The 21657-nt window shown below is 34.9% G+C and overlaps 1 protein-coding gene across 1 annotated transcript in view; it reads left to right on the forward strand.

The window, feature by feature from the left end:
• GALNT13 (polypeptide N-acetylgalactosaminyltransferase 13) overlaps positions 1 to 21657 on the forward strand; it is a 558990-nt gene that overhangs the window by 490251 nt on the left and 47082 nt on the right. The window contains exon 10 of the mRNA XM_024122312.1: positions 678 to 817. Coding sequence (XP_023978080.1) covers positions 678 to 817 — 140 coding nt within the window. The remainder of the gene's footprint in view (positions 1 to 677; positions 818 to 21657) is intronic.

Genomic DNA, 21657 nt, shown 5'->3' on the forward strand with positions numbered 1-21657 from the left:
AATTTTAATATACACATGTAAGTATATTTAATTTACTTATGTTTCTTTATGCTTATATATTTACTAACTTAAGGATTTGAAGTGGTTTATGGTAACTTGTAAAATAAGATAGGAAAAAAAATCAGTAAAAAAAAAAAATTAGGTCTACGGTAGACCTAGATAGAATAAAAATTCAAGAAGAAGGAAAATTTAGAACACATATGTGCCGTCCACTGTGAGGATTATATTTATGTAAATTTCTCATGAAATCCACAAGTGGTGAATAAATGACACTAAAGGGAAAATATGAGCAATAATAAAAATAGTGGAGCTACTGAAATTTTTATTAAAGAGAAACAACCACATTATCACACATCTCAATTAAGCTTTGATTGTGAGATACTAAATTAATACCAAATTACACTTAGTTGATTAATTATTCAATCTAGGAAGTACAAGTACTTGGTGATAAATATTTGCATTTGAAAAGTCATAACCAATGGAAAACCTTTTAATATCCATTTAATGTACTAATTGGATGATAGTAAGAAAATCAGTGTAGTAGCAGCTGCATATCCAATTCAATTTGATGAAATTTTAATTATAGAGAAAAAAACTGATAGCAAGTAAACAGAGTGAAACAGTGCTGAAATGAAAATAGCACAAACTGATTTGTGTGTTTCTCTGCAAAATTGCAGGTGTTGTCAAAGTGGATTATGGAGATGTGTCAGTCAGAAGAACACTAAGAGAAAATCTGAAGTGTAAGCCCTTTTCTTGGTACCTTGAAAACATCTATCCGGACTCCCAGATCCCAAGACGTTATTACTCACTTGGCGAGGTATGAATTATTTATTTTGGTTAAGTTATAAATATATTTTGCAAAAGGAGCAATTTCTAAGGAGCTCAATTTTTTTTTAACATCTTTATTGGAGTATAATTGCTTTACAATGGTGTGTTAGTTTCTGCTTTATAACAAAGTGAATCAGCTATACATATACATATATACTCATATCTCTTCCCTCTTGCATCTCCCTCCCTCCCTATCCCATCCCTCTAGGTGGTCACAAAGCACCAAGTTGATATCCCTGTGCTATGTGGCTGCTTCCCACTAGCTATTTTACATCTGGTAGTGTATATACGTCCATGCCACTCTCTCACTTCGTCCCAGCTTACACTTCCCCCTCCCCATGTCCTCAAGTCCATTCTCTACGCCTGCATCTTTGTGTCCTGCCCCTAGGTTCCTCAGAAACATTTTTTTTTAGATTCCATATAATATGTATGTGTTAGCATATGGTATTTGTTTTTCTCTTTCTGACTTACTTAGTGGCTCTATCAATTTACATTCCCACCAACAGTGTAGGAGGGTTCCCTTTTCTCCACACCCTCTCCAGCATTTATTGTATCTAGATTTTTTGATGATGGCCATTCTGACTGGTGTGAGGTGATACCTCACTGTAGTTTTGATCTGCACTTCTCTTAACGATTAGTGATATTGAGCATCCTTTCGTGTGTGTTTGTTGGCAATCCGTATATCTTCTTTGGAGAAATGTCTCTTTAGGTCTTCTGACCATTTTTGGATTGGGCTCTTTGTTTTTTTGATATTGAGCTGCATGAGCTGCTTGTAAATTTTGGAGATTAATCCTTTGTCAGTTGCTTCAATTGCAAATATTTTCTCCCATTCTGAGGGTTGTCGTTTCGTCTTATGTTTTCCTTTTCTGTGCAAAAGCTTTTATTTTTTATGTTATGAATAAAATGCTTTAAGGGTTTTTAAACAGATCTATTTTAAATGACTTCTCATAAATTACAAGGATCATAAAGGTGTATATCACTGGGATTTGTAAAAAGTAAGAACATAGTTTAAGATGGAATAAATAGTATTTTCTTGTTTCTTTAGAGAACTATAAAGTTCTCTAAAACTTTTTAGTCATATGGAACTTTATTTATGTGGGCTCTAATTATTAATATTATGTTGAAACAAACCGGAAACTTTAAAATTTATTAATTTATTGAAGGTAATATGTAATAATCCATTACACAATATAAGTAACATATTTTTGAAAAAGAAATATCATAAAGCAAAACCAAACAGAAAGATTAGTGTTATTTATTTTTTTTAATTGCATTAAAAACTGGCCAAAAAAGATAGCTGGATTCTTAAAAATGTTTCTATATTGTCTATTATAACACACCATGTAGCTTACGGAAGACTCCTTGTACATTCATGAGAAGTGAGAGTGAAAAGTATTAATATTATCAATCATATAGACTTTGTGGACACACTGAGAACCCTTGATCTGCACCATCCTCTTTCAAAATATCTATTATCTTTTTTTAAAAAAATATTTTCACTTCTTCAATAAAAGTTTTTCACTCACTCATCCAGAAAGCTACTTTTTCTAATTACCATGTGCAATTCAGAGACTAACCCTACCCTAACTTTATTATCTAGAGAAGAAAAAAATGCCTTTGTCTTCTTTGTTTCTTCTTTCTCTATGACTTTTAAAATTTTTATTGGAGTATACTTGATTTACAATGTTGTGTTAATTTCAGGTGTACAGCAAAGTGAATCATACATATACCCACTCTTTTTTACATGCTTTTCCCATATAGACCATTACAGAGTACTGAGTTCCCTGTGCTATATAATAAATAGGTCCTTATTAGTTATCTATTTTATATACAGTAGTGTGTTAGATGATGTCTATCCCAATCTCCCAATTTATCCCTCCCCCCCCTTTTCCCCCTTGGTAAGCATAAGTTTGTTTTCGAAGTCTGTGACTCTGTTTTGTAAATAAGTTTATTTGTACCTTTTTTTCAGATTCCACATATAAGCGCTACCATATGATATTTGTCTTTTTCTTTCTGACTTACTTCACTCAGTATGACAATCTCTAGGTCCATCCATGTTGCTACAAATGGCATTATTTTTTATGGCTGAGTAATATACCATTGTATGTACATACCACCTCTTTATCCATTCCTCTGCTAATGGACATTTAGGTTGCTTCCATGTCCTGGCTATTGTAAATAGTGCTGCAATGAACACTGGGGTGCATGTTATCTTTTCAAATTATGGTTTTCTCTGGATATATGCCCAGGAGTGGGATTGCTGGATCCTATGGTAGCTCTGTTTTTAGTTTTTTAAGGAACCTCCATCTGTTCTCAATAGAATGTACCAATTTACATTCCCACCAACAGTGTAGGAGGGTTCCCTTTTCTCCACAGCCTCTCCAGCATTTATTGTTTGTAGATTTTTTGATGATGGCCATTCTGACTGGTGTGAGGTGATACCTCACTGTAGTTTTGATATGCACTTCTCTCATCATTAGTGATGTTCAGCATCTTTTCATGTGCTTTTTGGCCATCTGTATGTCTTCTCTGGAGAAATGTCTATTGAGATCTTCTGCCCATTTTTTTGATTGGGTTTGTTTTTTTGATGTTGAGCTGCATGAGCTGTTTGTATATTTTGGAGATTAATCCCTGTGGGTCTCTTCGTTTGCAAATATTTTCTCCCATTCTGAGAGTTGTCTTTTCATTTTTTTATGGTTTCCTTTGCTGTGCAAAAGCTAAAAGTTTAATCAGGTCCCATTTGTTTAGTTTTGTTTTTATTTTCATTATTCCAGGAGGTAGATCAAAAAAGATCTTGCTACGATTTATGTCAGAGAGTGTTCTGCCTATATTTTCCTCTAAGAGTTTTATAGTATCCAGCCTTACATTTAGGTCTTTAATCCATTTTATTTTTGTGTATGGTGTTAGGGAGTGTTCTAATTTCATTCTTTTACACGTAGCTGTCCCGTTTTCCCAGCAACACTTATTGAAGAGACTGTCTTTTCTCCATTGTATATTCTTGCCTCCTTCCTCATAGATTAGGTGACCATAGGGGCGTGGGTTTATCTCTGGACTTTGTCCTGTTCCATTGATGTATATTTCTGTATATGTGTCAGTACCATACTCTTTTGATTATAGTCTGAAGTCAGGGAGCCTTATTCCTCCAGCTCCGTCTTTCTTTCTCAATATTGCTTTGGCTCTTCAGGGTCTTTCTGTATTTCCATACGAATTACAATTTTTTGTTCAAATTCTGTGAAAAATGCCATTAGTAATTTGATAGGGATTGCATTGAATCTGTAGATTGGGTAACAGTCACAAAATATCTATTATCTTTAGAAATTGGCTTCGAAATAACTATACAAGCATATGTTCCTAATACATATTTATTCAGTTGCTCAAAATAAGAATTATTGCTTTATGAATTATATGTTCCATACTGTTAACCTAATGGGAATTAGGTTTGAGAATCAAAACATTGGTTGTAATTAAAGCATTTCAACAGCAATAATACATGCATTCCAAAAATATTTATTACGTTTGTTGAATCTGCCATTTTTATAGGTCATAACAGTAGAATATCTGAAAATTCAGTCTATGGTGCATTTGCCAAGATATCTATGACTTTATCCACTCTATAAACATCACTTGTGATTAACTAGAAAATAGTTAAAGAAAAAAAATGCAATTTGTTCCTCACTGAATTGTTTTTAAAGGCTGATTTTCTGTGCCTTATCCTTGCACTGTTTGCCAAATTTCCACTTACTCATCAGCCAGGTAAATATCTCTCTATAGAATTTTTCAGTTTACATCTATTCAACATTAATCTGAACTGTAGTGCAAAGGTTCATGTGTAATAACACTGAATATACTAGTTTCTAGGTGTAACTTTAGTCACTAGTCCTGTGCCTCTGGTGTTTTTTTGAGGGTGTCATTGCTGTTGTTTTCAAATATGCAGTATTCCCATTTTAGCACTAATGTCACAGGGATTTACTTATATTCAGTACATAAAATATATGAGAGTGTTTTTTAAACTGGAACACTGTTTGCATGTGAGTTATTATTAATCTAGTTCCACTGAAGATCCCCAATAAAATATCTAACATTCATTTCTTTACTGAAAAGTTTGTTGGATCAAGTGCGACTCTGACTGTACCTTTAGAAGAAGGGAGTTTTTCTATTCTTGTAGTAGAGTATTTCTCCCACGGTAATCAATGGACCCAGCTGATGAGTAAACATTGATAACTTTCTAAAAGAAGGTATGACCAGGGCCTACATAACAAGACAGATATGAGTAAGGAGGGCTTTTTGGAAATTTTCTGAGGCCACCGGGGTGACTCCTGAGAAAGATTCAGGGCTCTGAAATGGAAACTAGATGTTTACTTCCATGTTAAAAATTCAGTTTTATGCTTTCCTGCACTACATCAAGAAACCTAATTAATTGACTTTCTGAAAAAGTGAAAATGAAGTGTGGGAAAATTCCTTCATACAACCTACTGATTTTAAAGTAACTATCTTCTGTAATGAATCTTATAGAAATCGTTTGAAAAACTTTTAAAGATAGAGATTACACCTTTCAGGGTTTTTGAAACATATCCAGAAGAGGCAGCACGTTGTACTGAAAAAATCCCAGGCTTTGGAATCAAGCAGAGGAAGGTTTAAATACTGACCTCACAGTTTAGGACTCAAGTAGCACTAGGTCTTCTCTCTGGTACCTGTCAGCAGCTGGAAGGTAATCATACAAGGTTATAGTGATGATTGAGGATATACAGCATCTGCAACACCACCTAGCAAGAATTAGTAGAAGCACCAGTAGTTACAGGTATTGTAATTATTATAGCTACTATTTATTGCTTTCTTACTATGTCAAACATTATGCTAGATGCTTAATAATAATTGCAGTATTTAAAAATCACAATTCCATGACTTAGGTTTTATTATCCCCAATTAAATATGGAACCTATATGGAGAAAGTTCATGTGATTGACCTAATGGTCATAGAGCTAACTAAATATTGGAGGCAGGATTCAATACATTTTAGTCTGACACTAAACATTTTAGTCTGACACTAAAGCTCACTTTTTCTTATAACTAGAAGGAGAAAATAGATTATATTACTACAAGTTATTCATTCAAAATGCTTTTATTAAATAAGAGATTAAGCTAGAACCTGTGTTATATGCTAACGATGCAAAGTCAATAAGGAAAGACCTTTACTCTTAAGCCATTCTACTGAAATGGGGGTGGGGGGATGGCAAAAGAGAATCAAACAAACAGGTAAGAAATTAAGTAGAAATAAACATGTGGTATATAGGCATGCTATAAGCTGCTGTTTCAAAAACCCAATAAATTCAAAAATCTATGAGATATATTAAGTTTTGAACTTTCTGGAATATTAATGTACTGCAGTTTTCCACTTTAAAACCATCCTTAAAGAGATGCAATCCTACACCTGTTTCCTTGGAAACAGAAGGACAATTTCACCAAGCACTGCTTTCTAATTGAATTTTGCTTAGTCATGTATACATAATTTGATGGACACTTTGATAATGAGTTTGGGATGAACTGTTAATGGACAACATTTACTTAAATCTTTTTCTTTCTTACTACCTGTCATTAACCATCAATTTAAAAATGTAAAAAACTACCTTTCCTTATATATGAAGGTACGTCTCAAACAGTTAGTCTCAAAGTGGTATCAGGTGTCCAAAGCTACTTATCTAGAGGACAAAGTTATTTCTTTGTAGTAATTCATATGTACTCCTCACTTAATTTCAAATGAAACTGTTAGCATTTAACAATTTACGATTTCCTTGAGTTTCAATGTTTTTCAAAGCCTATTTAATATTGCAGTGCATTGGTGAATGTAAGTATTTTCATGTCAATTTCTCTTTATAACTTGCCTAGTTGTACTGCAAGATAGAGGCAAACATGGTATTGTTTCTATTATCGTGTATTGTCACAAAAATAATCATCAGTATTGATACCAGATAGCTGTCTTAATTTCTTACTTTTGCATTTTACTCAGGTAATTGAAATATTACTTTACCCAGCCCGTGAATTACATGCAGTTTCCAATGGGAAGTTAAAAGCTGTGCAATTGCTTTGAACTAAAACCTTTAATTAAGTAGCTTAATGAAGCATATGCCTTTTAGACTTAGTAAGCAGATCATAATGGAATAAGGAAGTAGAGCTTCTTGCAGCATTAAATTCTCTTAAGTAGCCCTTTAGCTTATGTATATTTAGCATGTCAGCTTCTGATCTTGTAAATATAAAAGCTAATTCAAGTATAAGATTGAAAAATGGCTTTCTAAAGTAGTAATGCTTCACCCTAAATTTTTGGCCTCAGACAGCCAGCATTTTGGAAAAATGTGAGCTATGTAGAACACAAGAATAGAGAGGGCAAGAAGGGAGAGAAGAGGATTGTTGGAGCCAAGTGACTTTTAACTCTTGGGGCTTAATATTTGCATTTGCATGTTGCTTGGAAGACGTTTTGACATTAGTCTCTGCATTTTGTACTGCCTGCTTGACCTCAGCACTTCCTATTCCTCCTGTATTCTTTAACCTTATCAGCTAGTTAAGATCCTTGCACACATTGACACTGTATTCCTTAAGTATTGTTAAAGAGCAAATTTAAGTAACTAAAAATAGACATCTATTGAAGCTGCTAGGCTGCAGGGATTAAGGATAAAATCAGTTACTGCCAAATGCAGAGGCTAAAACCCTGAGAGTGTTACCCTTTCTGTTGGTAATCAGGAGATCTATTTATAAATTCACCATCTTCTTGACCCTTTAATAGAATAACCAGTAAGAAAGCCTCATTTTATACAACTTGGCACAAGTGGGGGCATTCTCTCTGCCCATGATAATATTTCCAAAACTCTTTGGGACCAGTAGCTGATTTTCATCCCAGTGTAACTAAATATGCACATATACAGGCAGAATATATTACTCTTCATTAGATGTTAACCTTAAAGAATGTTGGGCTGGGTAACCCACCTATGGACAAAATGAGCAAGTATCTTACTAGAAAAAAAAATTTTTTTTTTTACTTTACACTGCTGATAAATAAATTAGAATCAATTCTATCACTTAAATATGTATTGGCACAAACAACTGCAACAAACTATATTCCAGTTAGGCATATGAATTATCCTAGGATTCTTGTTTGCTTTTGTTATCCACCAAAATAAATGAAATTGTTCAGTTTTCTGTATTCTTTTCTTTACTGCACCAAGCACTGCTTTCTAATTGAATTTTGCTTAGTCATGTATACATAATTTGATGGACACTTTGATGAGTTTGGGATGAACTGTTAATGGACAACATTTACTTAAATCTTTTTCTTTCTTACTACCTGTCATTAACCATCAATTTAAAAATGTAAAAAACTACCTTTCCTTATATATGAAGGTACGTCTCAAACAGTTAGTCTCAAAGTGGTATCAGGTGTCCAAAGCTACTTATCTAGAGGACAAAGTTATTTCTTTGTAGTAATTCATATGTACTCCTCACTTAATTTCAAATGAAACTGTTAGCATTTAACAATTTACGATTTCCTTGAGTTTCAATGTTTTTCAAAGCCTATTTAATATTGCAGTGCATTGGTGAATGTAAGTATTTTCATGTCAATTTCTCTTTATAACTTGCCTAGTTGTACTGCAAGATAGAGGCAAACATGGTATTGTTTCTATTATCGTGTATTGTCACAAAAATAATCATCAGTATTGATACCAGATAGCTGTCTTAATTTCTTACTTTTGCATTTTACTCAGGTAATTGAAATATTACTTTACCCAGCCCGTGAATTACATGCAGTTTCCAATGGGAAGTTAAAAGCTGTGCAATTGCTTTGAACTAAAACCTTTAATTAAGTAGCTTAATGAAGCATATGCCTTTTAGACTTAGTAAGCAGATCATAATGGAATAAGGAAGTAGAGCTTCTTGCAGCATTAAATTCTCTTAAGTAGCCCTTTAGCTTATGTATATTTAGCATGTCAGCTTCTGATCTTGTAAATATAAAAGCTAATTCAAGTATAAGATTGAAAAATGGCTTTCTAAAGTAGTAATGCTTCACCCTAAATTTTTGGCCTCAGACAGCCAGCATTTTGGAAAAATGTGAGCTATGTAGAACACAAGAATAGAGAGGGCAAGAAGGGAGAGAAGAGGATTGTTGGAGCCAAGTGACTTTTAACTCTTGGGGCTTAATATTTGCATTTGCATGTTGCTTGGAAGACGTTTTGACATTAGTCTCTGCATTTTGTACTGCCTGCTTGACCTCAGCACTTCCTATTCCTCCTGTATTCTTTAACCTTATCAGCTAGTTAAGATCCTTGCACACATTGACACTGTATTCCTTAAGTATTGTTAAAGAGCAAATTTAAGTAACTAAAAATAGACATCTATTGAAGCTGCTAGGCTGCAGGGATTAAGGATAAAATCAGTTACTGCCAAATGCAGAGGCTAAAACCCTGAGAGTGTTACCCTTTCTGTTGGTAATCAGGAGATCTATTTATAAATTCACCATCTTCTTGACCCTTTAATAGAATAACCAGTAAGAAAGCCTCATTTTATACAACTTGGCACAAGTGGGGGCATTCTCTCTGCCCATGATAATATTTCCAAAACTCTTTGGGACCAGTAGCTGATTTTCATCCCAGTGTAACTAAATATGCACATATACAGGCAGAATATATTACTCTTCATTAGATGTTAACCTTAAAGAATGTTGGGCTGGGTAACCCACCTATGGACAAAATGAGCAAGTATCTTACTAGAAAAAAAAATTTTTTTTTTTACTTTACACTGCTGATAAATAAATTAGAATCAATTCTATCACTTAAATATGTATTGGCACAAACAACTGCAACAAACTATATTCCAGTTAGGCATATGAATTATCCTAGGATTCTTGTTTGCTTTTGTTATCCACCAAAATAAATGAAATTGTTCAGTTTTCTGTATTCTTTTCTTTACTGTTTTGTTGAAGGAGGTTAAGATATCACATGCTCATAATTTTTAAATCTCACAGGACATTCTAAACCCAGGTCAGCTTGGGTTTGTTAATTAAATAGATTTTGCAAATCTGTGTAAAATCATCCTTCTGATTTATTCATAATATGGTAAAGAGAAAATAAATATACTTAAATGCATATTCACTGCAGCAATTAATTACATGGAAATATTAAACTCTGGAATTCAGTGCAAATGTGCCTATTTCCTTCTTTACAAAGTAAAGAGAAACCAAATGAGGTTGACATATTTAAAATAATGAGTAACATAATGTGCAGTTGAAAGATAAGCATGTGTTGGAGTAATTGAAGCCCAAAAAAAGCTAGTTTAAGTTTAGACTCTTAGTTTAGAATGAAATTTACCTGTTAGTTTTGAAGTTCAAAGGTGGTGGGGGTGGGAGTTTATGACTCTTCTTTAGAATTGGAGTTCTCATTGTGGCTCGCTGTCACAATCCAGCAGAGGGAGCAAAAGCTAATGAACAAACCATGCAAGAGGTAAGAACAGTACCAATGATACTACCAATGAGTAGAAACATTTAGAAAAAGACTTGCTGATTTCAAACATCAAAACACAAGTGGAAAAAATACTCCCAAGTTTATGTCATGAAAGATTGTTCTCAGGCAATAAAAGATTATGTGTAAAACAAAGAAATGTCAAAGCAGACAACAAAGTTAAAACTACATTGGCCCTACACCATATATTCAAAGCTATACCACAACATAAGGAATAAGTCACAAGAATTTCTCAGAATGCAGAACTACCCATATGTTCTATTTATGTTGATACAGTTTGGATTCTGTAAGGAGTTTCTGTGGATGAAGTTCCTCCATGTTTGTTTGCCTAGATTTTTCTCAGGATTAATGAATGGTATGATCAAGCAATTGGTGTTGTCAGGTAATATGACACCAGTGACAAGATCAGGATCTTTCCTGAAATTTCATTTCTTTGCTTAAATAACATTCTTTGGGAATATATATATTTGCCTCAGTTCCAGGGTGTTCTTACAATGGTTTCTGATTTTAAAATCACGCAAAATCATCCTACATCTGATCATCCTTTGTATCTCAAAAGATGAGATGCACAGTTTGAACTTTCGTGTATGCCAGTATCTTATACTGTGAATTAAGATTTGCTTGTTGAGGACTGTCAGAAGACACTAGTGACTATTTTTATGTTTGAAGAAAATATTACAGATTCCCACTGTTAGGCTCATTGACTTGAGAATAACCTGATGAACATCAGGCTGCCTTCTAGGTGTACATGCATTTTTAAAAAAAAATCTGGATATCATAGGACTACTCACAAAAACCTCTCAGAGACTGTCTCTATCCAGATGATATGTCTTTCTCAATTTTTTAAGATGGGTATTGATAGCCCTGTTCCCTGACACTCCGTATTTGTATCCAATGTCATGATAGCCAGAAGTCATTTTCATGACCTGGGCCCAACAGTCTGACAGACACTCAGCATGGAAACCACTTTGCTTCTAGCCTTTTTGACCTAGTGCCTCAGGTCTGATCCTAGGCCCCTTTCATGTTCCATGTGTCTTTGCCACTGTCTGGATGACCTGTCATTTATCTTTACCATTATTCAACTAGAACTTAATCCTCCCTTCCTCCTTATAGGCCTCCTTTCTGAACAACACTGCCTACCTGTCTGGATGGCAGGACTAGGCAATTCCCAAACTCACTATAATAACTTTCAATAACTTATTTGGACAAACTACTTAACCTCTTTGTATCTTAGTTTTCATGTGTAAAATGGGGGTAATATGTGTAATAACTAATTCAAAACCAACCTAAGTGCTTGGGCAGTTCATGGCACATACAATTACAATTATAAATAATAATTATTATTGTGGTGGTTGTGGTGCTTGCCATCCCTGTCTCATTCTGACAGCTTTCCTAAAACCACTGACTGACTCCTAGTTATTTCTAGTCTCCTAGAACCCATGTCCAGCCAGCCTCACCAGATTCGACTTGGGTTCCTATACTATATCCCCTTAGCACCTGCTGCATTCTAAGGGACAATTAATATTACGTCTGGAAACCATCAAACCAATTTTTAGAAAAGTTAGAACATGTCATGAATAAAACAGGCTCCTTTTCATGAAGTCCCCAAAATGAGTCTATTCTGGAATTCTGAAAAAATACCAGCAGGAGTGACATACTGTTTGAATCTCTTTGAATTCTTCCATCGAGGCAGAGAGAGCATCCAGGTTTTAGCAAAACCAAAAACTGATGGACAACTTTAACAATAAAATTAGGTGACAAGGTATTCTCACCAATCCCAAAATATGACCTGTAAAATTCATGACCATATGACAATACAATCATTGCAGTAGGAAAAAAGGGAAGCAATGGGGTGTCTGATGGAAATGAGACCAGGATAACACGTGAGTTGCCGGTAGATACTCATGAGAAATTGTTTTATGCCAATTTAATAATAGTAGTTGAAACTGGGAGAACTGTTTTCATAAAATCCAATGTGCAAGTCAGTGAAAAGTCCCCTCTCTAAATGTCTGAAGGTTCTGAAAACTCTGCAGCCTGTGAATTCTTACAACTCAATAGCTGAAGCTCTTTCTCAGGAGAAACTTCAGGGAATAAAGCCCAACTTATGGAGGTAGGGACAACAGTGACAAAGTCCAGATAAAAATGGGAAAGGTCAGGGTGGGGCAGGGGCATGGTGGTAGAGACAAGATAGCAGAGTAGAAGGACTTGAGCTTGCCTCCTCTCATGAAAACACCAAAATCACAAATAACTGCTAAACAACCACTGGACTTGAAAAAAGACTGGAATGTACCAAAAAAGTCTACATCTAAAAGACAAAGAAGCCACAACGAGACAGTAGAAGGGGGCCCATGTGCAAAACAATCAAATCCCATACTCACTGGGTGGGTGACCCACAAACTGGAAAATAATTACATCACAGAGGTTGTCCCACAGGAGTGAGAGTTCTGAACCCCACATCAGGCTCCCCAGTCTGCAGGTCTAACATTGGGAGGAGGAGCCCCCCAGAGCATTTGGCTTTGAATTCCAGTGGGGCTTGATCGCAGAAACTCCACAGGACTGGGGAAAAGAGAAACTCCACCCTTGGAGGGTACACACCAGGACCCATGGAAAAAGCAGGGACTCCATTGGAGCCTGGAGAGCAGGGGGGTAGCTATGGCTCACTGTGGAAAAGAGGACACTGGTGGCAGAGGTACAGGGGAGTACTCACTGGCATGAACTCTCCAGGAGGCTGCCATTTTGTCACCAAGTCTTGGCCCCACCCAACAGCCTGTAGGCTTCAGTGCTGAGATGCCTCAGGCCAAACAACCAACAGGGTGGGAACACAGCTCCACCCATCAGCAGAACGCACAGCTGTCCATTAAAAACACCCCTTGACACGGCCTGCCCACCAGAGGGACAAGACCCAGCTCCACCCACCAATAGGCAGGCACCAGTCCCTCCTACCAGGAAGCGTGCACAAGCCTCTTAGCCCAGCATCACCCACCAGGGAACAGACATTAGAAGCCAAGAGGAAATACAATCTGAGACTGGAAACAGAGAAAGTCAGACACAATGAGATGGAAAAGGAATACGCACCAGACAAATGGAAAAGATAAAACCCTGGAAGAACAACTAACTCAAGTGGAGATAGGCAATCTACCTGAAAAATAATTCAGAGTAATGATGGTAAAGATGATCCAAGATCTTGGAAAAAGAATGGAGGCACAAACCGAGAAGATAAAAAAACAGTTTAACAAAGAGATAAAAAAACAGAGTTGAACAATACAATAACTGAAATGAAAAATACACTAGAATCAATAGCAGAATAACTGAGGCATAATAACTGATAAGTGACCTGGAAGACAGAATGGTGGAAATCACTGCTGTAGAACAAAACAAAGAAAAAAGAATGAAAAGAAAAGAGGCCAGTCTCAGAGACCTCTGGGACAACATTAAACACACCAACATTTGCATTATAGAGGTCCCAGGATGAGAAGAGACATAGAAAGGGCCCAACAATATATTTGAAGAGATTATAGCCAAAAACCTCCCTAACATGGAAAAGGAAACACTCATTCAACTCCAGGAAGCGCAGAGTTCCATACAGGATAAACCCAAGGAGGAACATGCCAAGACACATATTAATCAAACTTACAAAAATTAAAGACAAAGTAAAAATATTAAAAGCAACAAAGGAAAAGCAACAAGTAACATGCAAGGGAATCACTATAAGGTTATCAGCTGATTTTTCAGCATAAACTCTACAGGCCAGAAGGGAGTGTCACAATATATTTAAAGTGATGAAAGGAAAAAAGCTACAACTAAGAATATTCTACCCAGCAAGGCTTTCGTTCAGATCTGACAGAGAAAACAAAAGCTTTACAGACAAGCAAAAAATAAGAGAATTCAGCACCACCAAACCAGCTTTATAACAAATGCTAAAAGAACTTCTCTAGGTGAAAAAGAAAAAGCCACAACTCTAAACAAGAAAATTAGGAATGGGAAAGCTCACTGGTAAAGGCAAACATTTAGTAAACATAGGAAACCATCCACACACAAATGATATCAAAACCAGCAATCATGAGAACAGGAGAATACAAATGCAGGATATTGAAAACACATTTGAAATTAAGAGAACAGCAACTTAAAACGATCTTGTATATATATATATAGACTGCTATATCAAAACCTCATGTAACTGCAAACCAAAAATCTATAATAGATATACACACAAAGAAGAAAAAGGAATACAAACACAACACTAAAGAAAGTCATCAAATCACAAGAGAAGATAATAAAAGAGGAAGGGAAGAAAAAGACCTACCAAAAGAAATATAAAACAATTAACAAAATGGCAAGAAGAACATACATATTGATAATTACATTAAATGTAAATGGATTAAATGCTCCAACCAAAAGATGTACACTGGCTGAATGGATACAAAAACAAGACCCATATATAAGCTGTCTACAAAAGACCCACTTCAGGGCTAGGGACACATACACATTGAAAGTGACAGGATGCAAAAAGGTATTCCATGCAAATGGAAATAAAAAAAAAAACTGGAGTAAGCAACACTCATATCAGACAAAATAGACTTTAAAATAAAGAAGAGACAAAGAAGAAGAATACACAATGATTGAGGGATCAATCCAAGAAGAAGATATAACAATTATAAATATTTATGCACCCAACATAGGAACACCTCAATATATAAGGCAAATGCTAACAGCCATAAAAGGGGAAATCAACAGTAACACAAGAATACTGGGGGACTTTAACACCCCACTTACACCAATGGACAGATCATCCAGACAGAAAATAAACAAGGAAACACAAGCTTTAAATGACACACACAACAATAGACCAGATGGGCTTGATATTTATAGGACATTCCACCCCAAAGTGGCAGAATACAGTTCTTCTCAACTGCACACAGAACATTCTCCAGGTCAGAGAACATGCTGGGCAACAAAGAAAACCATGGTAAATTAAAGAAAACTGAAATCATATAAAGCATCTTTTCCAACCACAACACTATGAGATTAGAAATCGAACACAAGAAAAAAACTGTAAAAAACACAAACATGTGAGGCTAAATAATATGCTACTAAGCAACCAATGGATTGCTGAAGAAATCAAAAAGTACCTAGAGACAAATGACAATGAAAAGACGACAATCCAAAACCTATGGGATGCAGCAAATGCAGTTCTAAGAGGGAAGTTTATAGCAGTGCAATCTTGCCTCAGGAAACCAAGAAAAACTGCAAATAAACAACCTAACCTTACACATAAAGCAACTAGAAAGAAGAGCAAACAAAACCCAAAGTTAGTAGAAGGAAAGAAGTCAGAAAAATCAGAGCAGAAATAAGTGAAATTGAGATGAAGAAAACAATAGCAAAGATCAATGAAACTAAAAGCTGGTTCTTTGAAAAGATAAACAAAATTGATAAACTTTTAGCCAGACTCATCAAGAAAAAAAAAAGAGAGAGAGAGGGCCAAATCAGTAAAAATTAGAAATGAAAAAGGAGAAATTACAACAGACACCACAGAAATACACAGGATCATAATAGACTACTACAAGCAACTATATACCAATAAAATGGATAACATAGAAGAAATGGAAAAACGCTTAGAAAGGTGAAACCTTACAAGACTGAACCAGGAAGAAATAGAAAATATGAACAGACCAATCACAAGTACTGAAATTGAGGCTGTGATGAAAAAACTCCCAAAAAACGAAGTCCAAGACCAGATGGCTTCACAGGCAAATTCTATCAAACATTTAAAGAAAAGCTAACATCTATCCTTCTGAAACTATTCCAAAAAAACTGCAGAGGAAGGAACACTCCCAAACTCATTCTTTGAGGCCACCATCACCCTGATACCAAAACCAAAGATATCACAAAAAACGAAAATTACAGGCTAGTATCACTGATGAATGTAGATGCAAAGAATCCACAACAAAATACTAGCAAACCTAATCCAACAATACTTTAAAAGGATCATACACCATGATCAAGTGGGATTTACCCCAGGTATGCAAGGATTCTTCAATATACACAAATCAATGTGATACACCATATTAACAAACTGAAGAATAAAAACCATATGATCATCTCAATAGATGCAGAAAAAGCTTTTGACACAACACCCATTTATGATTAAAAAAACTGTCCAGAAAGTAAGCATAGAGGGAACACAGGCCATATATGACAAACCCATAGCTATCGTTCTCAACTGAAAAGCTGAAAGCATTTCCTCTAGGATTAGGAACAAAACATGGATGTATGGTCTCACCACTTTTATTCAACACAGTTTTAGAAGTCCTAACCACGTTAATCAGAGAAGAAAAAGAAATAAAAGGAATCCAAATTGGAAAAGAAGAAGCAAAACTGTTACTGTTTGCAGATGACATGATACTATACATAGAAAATCCTAAAGAGCTACCAATAAACTACTAAAGCTCATCAATAAATTCAGTAAAGTTGTAGGATACAAAATGAATACACAGAAATCTCTTGCATTCCTATATACTAACAATGAAAGATCAGAAAGATAAATTAAGGAAACGATCCCATTTACCATTGCATCAAAAAGAAAAAAATACCCAGGAATAAACCTTCCTAAGGAGACAAAAGACCTGTACTTGGAAAAGTATAAGATGCTGACGAAAGAAATCAAAGATGACACCAAGGGATGTAAAGATATACCATGTTTTTGGATTGGAAGAACCAATATTGTCAAAATAACTACACTACCCAAGGCAATTTACAGATTAAGTGAATTCCTATCTAATTACCAATGGCATTTTTCACAGAACTAGAACTTAAATTTTTAAAATTTGTATGTTAACACAAAAGACCCCAAATAGCCAAATCAATTCTGAGAGAGAAAAATGCAGCTGGCGGAATCAGACTCCCTGACTTCAGACTATACTACAAAGCTACAGTCATCAAAAGTGTGGTACTGGCATAAAAACAGAAATATAGATAAATGGAATAAGATAGAAAGCCCAGAAAAAAACCCACAGACCTATGGTCAATTAATCTACGACAAAGGAAGCAAGAATATACAATGAAGAAAAGAGAGTCTCTCCAGCAAGTGGTGCTGGGAAAACTGGCCAATTACATGTAAACAAATGAAACATTCCCTAACACCATACACAAAAATAAACTCAAAGTGGATTAAATATCTAAATGTAAGACCAGATACAATAAAACTCTTAGAGGAAAACACAGGTAGAACACTCTGACATAAAATTGTAGCAATATCTTTTTAGAGCCACCTTCTAGAGTAATGAAAAAATAAATAAATAAACAAATGGGACCTAATTAAATGTAAAAGCTTTGCACAGCAAGGAAACCATAAACAAAACAAAACGACAACCCACAGAATGGAAGAAAATATTTGCAAACAATGCAACGGAGAGGGATTAATCTCCAAAATATACAAGAAGCTCATGCAGCTCAATCTCAAACAACCCAATCAAAAAATGGGCAGAAGCTCTAAATAGACATTACTCCAAAGAAGACATACAGATGGCCAATAAGGACATGAAAAGATGCTCAATGTACTTAATTATGAGAGAAATGCAAATCAAAACTACAATGAGGTTTCACCTCACATTGGTCAGAATGTACATCATCAAAAAGTCTACAAGCAATAAATGCTGGAGAGGGTGTAGAGACAAAGGGAACTCTCCTACACTGTTAGTGGGGATGTTAATTGGTATACCCACTATGGAGAACAGTATGAAGGTTTCTTTAAAAACTAAAAATAGAACTACCATATGTCCAGCAATCCCACTCCTGGGCATATATCGGGAGAAAAGCATAATTCAAAAACAAACATGCACCCCAATGCTCATTGCAGCACTATTTACAATAGCTAAGACAGGAAGCAACCTGAATGTCCATCAACAGAGGAATGAATAAAAAAAGATGTGGTATATATTGATATATACAGTGGAATATTACTCAGCCATAAAAAAGAATGAAATGCCATTTGCAGCAACATGGACGGACCTAGAGATTATCATACTAAGTGAAGTAAGTCAGACAGAGAAAGACAAATGTTATATGATATCACTTATATGTGGATCCTAACAAATGATACAAATGAACTTATTTACAAAACAGAAACAGTCTCACAGACTTCGAAAACAAACTTATGGTTACCAAAATGGAAATGTGGGGGGAAGGATAAATTATGAGTTTGTGATTAACATATACACACTACAATATATAAAATAATCCACAAGGACCTACTGTACTGCACAGGGAACTCTACTCAATGCTCTGTAATAACTTATATGGGAAAGAATCTGAAAAAGAATATATATATAATATATATTATATATATTATATATATTTTATATATATATATATAAGTGGATCACTGCTGTACACCTGAAACTAGCAACATTGTAAATAAACTATATTTCAGTAAACATTTTTTAAAAATAAAAATGGCAGAGTTGAACAGAACCAAGAGATCTCAAAAAACAGAAGGCAATTTTTTTCAACTCTTCAAAAAAATACAGGAACAGATCTAGATTTGTGAAGTTAGAAATGGTCTCCAGTGTAAACATTTCCTGTAGGTATAGCTGGAAACATTTATTCTTAAACATACCCAATGGGTAGCGGGGAAATCAGCTTTGCTATGAAAACCTCCTTACCTTTCCACCAGCACTCACAGTTTTCAAAATGATTCACAAATTAACAGGCTTCTAGTTACCAACTACTCTGTTGTGTTTTCCTGATAAGGGGAGTTTCAGCCCTCATTACACATTTGAATTATCTGGAGAGCTTTTAACTGTATTCTGGGCCTACTCTAGACCATTTGAATCAGAATCTAAGTAGAAGTACATTCTAAAAGCTTTCCAGGTGAGTCTACAGGGCAGCCCAGGTGGAAACCACTGAAAAAGAAGTTACTCAAAAAAGGAAAAGTAACTGTAATGTCACCATTCAATATCAAGACATGCTATACCTTCCTCCAGAATGGTGTTTGCCAAACTTTGCACATTTTAATCACCTGGGGAGATTTTATAACACCTGATGGACAGGTTACACCCTATACCAATTAAATGAGAATCATCTGGGCATAGATACCAGGCATCAGAATAGTTTAAAGATGTCAAGTGATTCCCCCCATCAGGAAGGAAGGGAGGGAGAGACAGAAAAAGGGAAAGAAAGGAAGAGACAAAGAGAGAAAGAGAAAGGGAGGGAGGGAGGAAGGAAGGAGGAAAAATTACTTCCTAATCAAATTCTCCCTCTTAAAAGATCCAGAGAATTTGTTTCCTGAAAGAAAAAAAAAAAAAAAAGAAAGGAAAAGAATAGAAAAGGATCACTACCATAAGAATAAAGATAATAAAGAGTGAAATGATAGCTCTACAAAAAATGAAAGCACACCAAAACTTTATGCTCATAAGACAGAGGAAAATTGTAAACTAATATTTCAAAACAAGCCAAGAGAAATTTTATAATGATAAAATAAGTAAAAGAATATAAATCAAATTTAGCAAAACCTCTGAAATGAGGGCCTGAAATGCAAGAAAGAATTAGAAATTAAAGAATGAATCATTTCAGAAATGAAGGATAAACTTAAAGAACAGATGAGTCAATAATCCCAGGAGAAAATGCCATAGAGTTTTAGAGGGGGGAAAGGAGGGAACTTTTAAAAATAAAAAAGAAGTAAAAGACAAAACTATTGAATAGAAAATGACATATAGAGAAGCAAAAAGATCCAAAATAATAGAATTTCCTAATGAGAAAAAGCAATGAAACAAAATGAACACTAAAAATTATAACTCAATATTTATTGAATTATATATAATTCAATTATATATAATACAATATTATTCAACAGTTACCCTTGAAAATAAATTTGGAACTACATATTGAAACAGAACACCATATACCTGGGCAAGTGATACAGAATGAATTTTAAGATATGTTGTGGTAAACCTATTCGAGTTAGTTTGGCATTCAGGCAAACAGACATTTGCAAGAATAAGGAAAAGAAAATCAGACTACATCAGACTTTTCAAAAGCAACTATTTATGCTGGAAGTGAATAGAGTAACATTTTAAAGACACTAAAGGAAATATATTGTAAGCCAAGGATTTCAGATCCACAAAATGGATTTTCAAGCATAAAAACCACAGATACAGTTATCAATGTGTAAGAACTCAGAATATTGTTCCCAATAAATGGAAACATCATCTACCTATTTGCTCAGGCCAAAACCTTGTAATGCTTCTTGATGCCTTTTTTTTCTCTCCTAGCTCATTTCCAATTCAATTGCAAGTCCTACTGGCTCTACCTTAAAAACATCCTAAATTTGACCTCCCCACCTCCACTGTTATCCTATTATTCCAAGTAACCATCATCTCTTGCTGGCATGACTCAACAGTCTCCTTATTTGTTTCTGTTTCCACTCTTGCCTCCCTCTAATCATTGGAACAGGGCTTGACCACACTGCTCAGTTCTGCCCAACGCCCTTACCAAGTGTGAATTTTACTCCCCACTAATTTCAATTGCTGATTGGGGTTTACTGCAAATGACAATACTTTTCCTAACTCTGGGAACCATTACCTGACCATAGGGTTCTGTACCATACAAAAAAGTTGAATTGTATAAACCTACTCCAGCCTCTATAGAAGTTTCTAATCATATTCATTTGCCAGTAGGGAGAAACATGTACCTAAAGCATAGATAACTATTATAAATAAATATATCCAAGTAATGTGTGAGTGAACAGTAATATGTGTCCAAATAAGAGTCAGAGGTAAGAACTTTTCAGAAGCAAAGTGGACAAGTATAAAACATACTACTTGGAGGTAAGACTAAGGAAAAAATTCTAAAACATTCCATCTACTAGAAAGGTTTTTCTTCTTCTTTACATTCACTTGTGCTTGATTTAGTAATCTGGGCATCTTTAAACTCAATAAATGGCTTTTGTAATTGCATCTGGCACAAATATGTATTAATGTTATGTTAATTATGGGACTAATGCAGTTGTTTGAGTGTAAACCATGAATCTTATGTTTACAGTTGGCAATTTAATCTTGGTTTTAAAGAATTTTCATGTGAAATCACCATTTAGCCTTGTAATAGCTTTTCTTAGGGTCAGCTGCTTTCCACTAAGTTTGGCACTGGGAATGAAAAAAGATATGTATATTTTAGTTAAAGAAATAAACAGTGTAACTAATCTTTATAAATGTACAGAATGGAGCATCTAGTAATGAAGTAAAAATACATAAATTTAAATATTTGACCAATTTGTTTCTATTCCTTTCTCTATAGGACATCATGAATACACTATAGTTATCTGAGTGGAATTTGG

This window comes from Physeter macrocephalus, chromosome 2, assembly GCF_002837175.3.
Source record: "Physeter macrocephalus isolate SW-GA chromosome 2, ASM283717v5, whole genome shotgun sequence".
In the NCBI taxonomy this organism is placed as follows: domain Eukaryota; kingdom Metazoa; phylum Chordata; class Mammalia; order Artiodactyla; family Physeteridae; genus Physeter; species Physeter macrocephalus.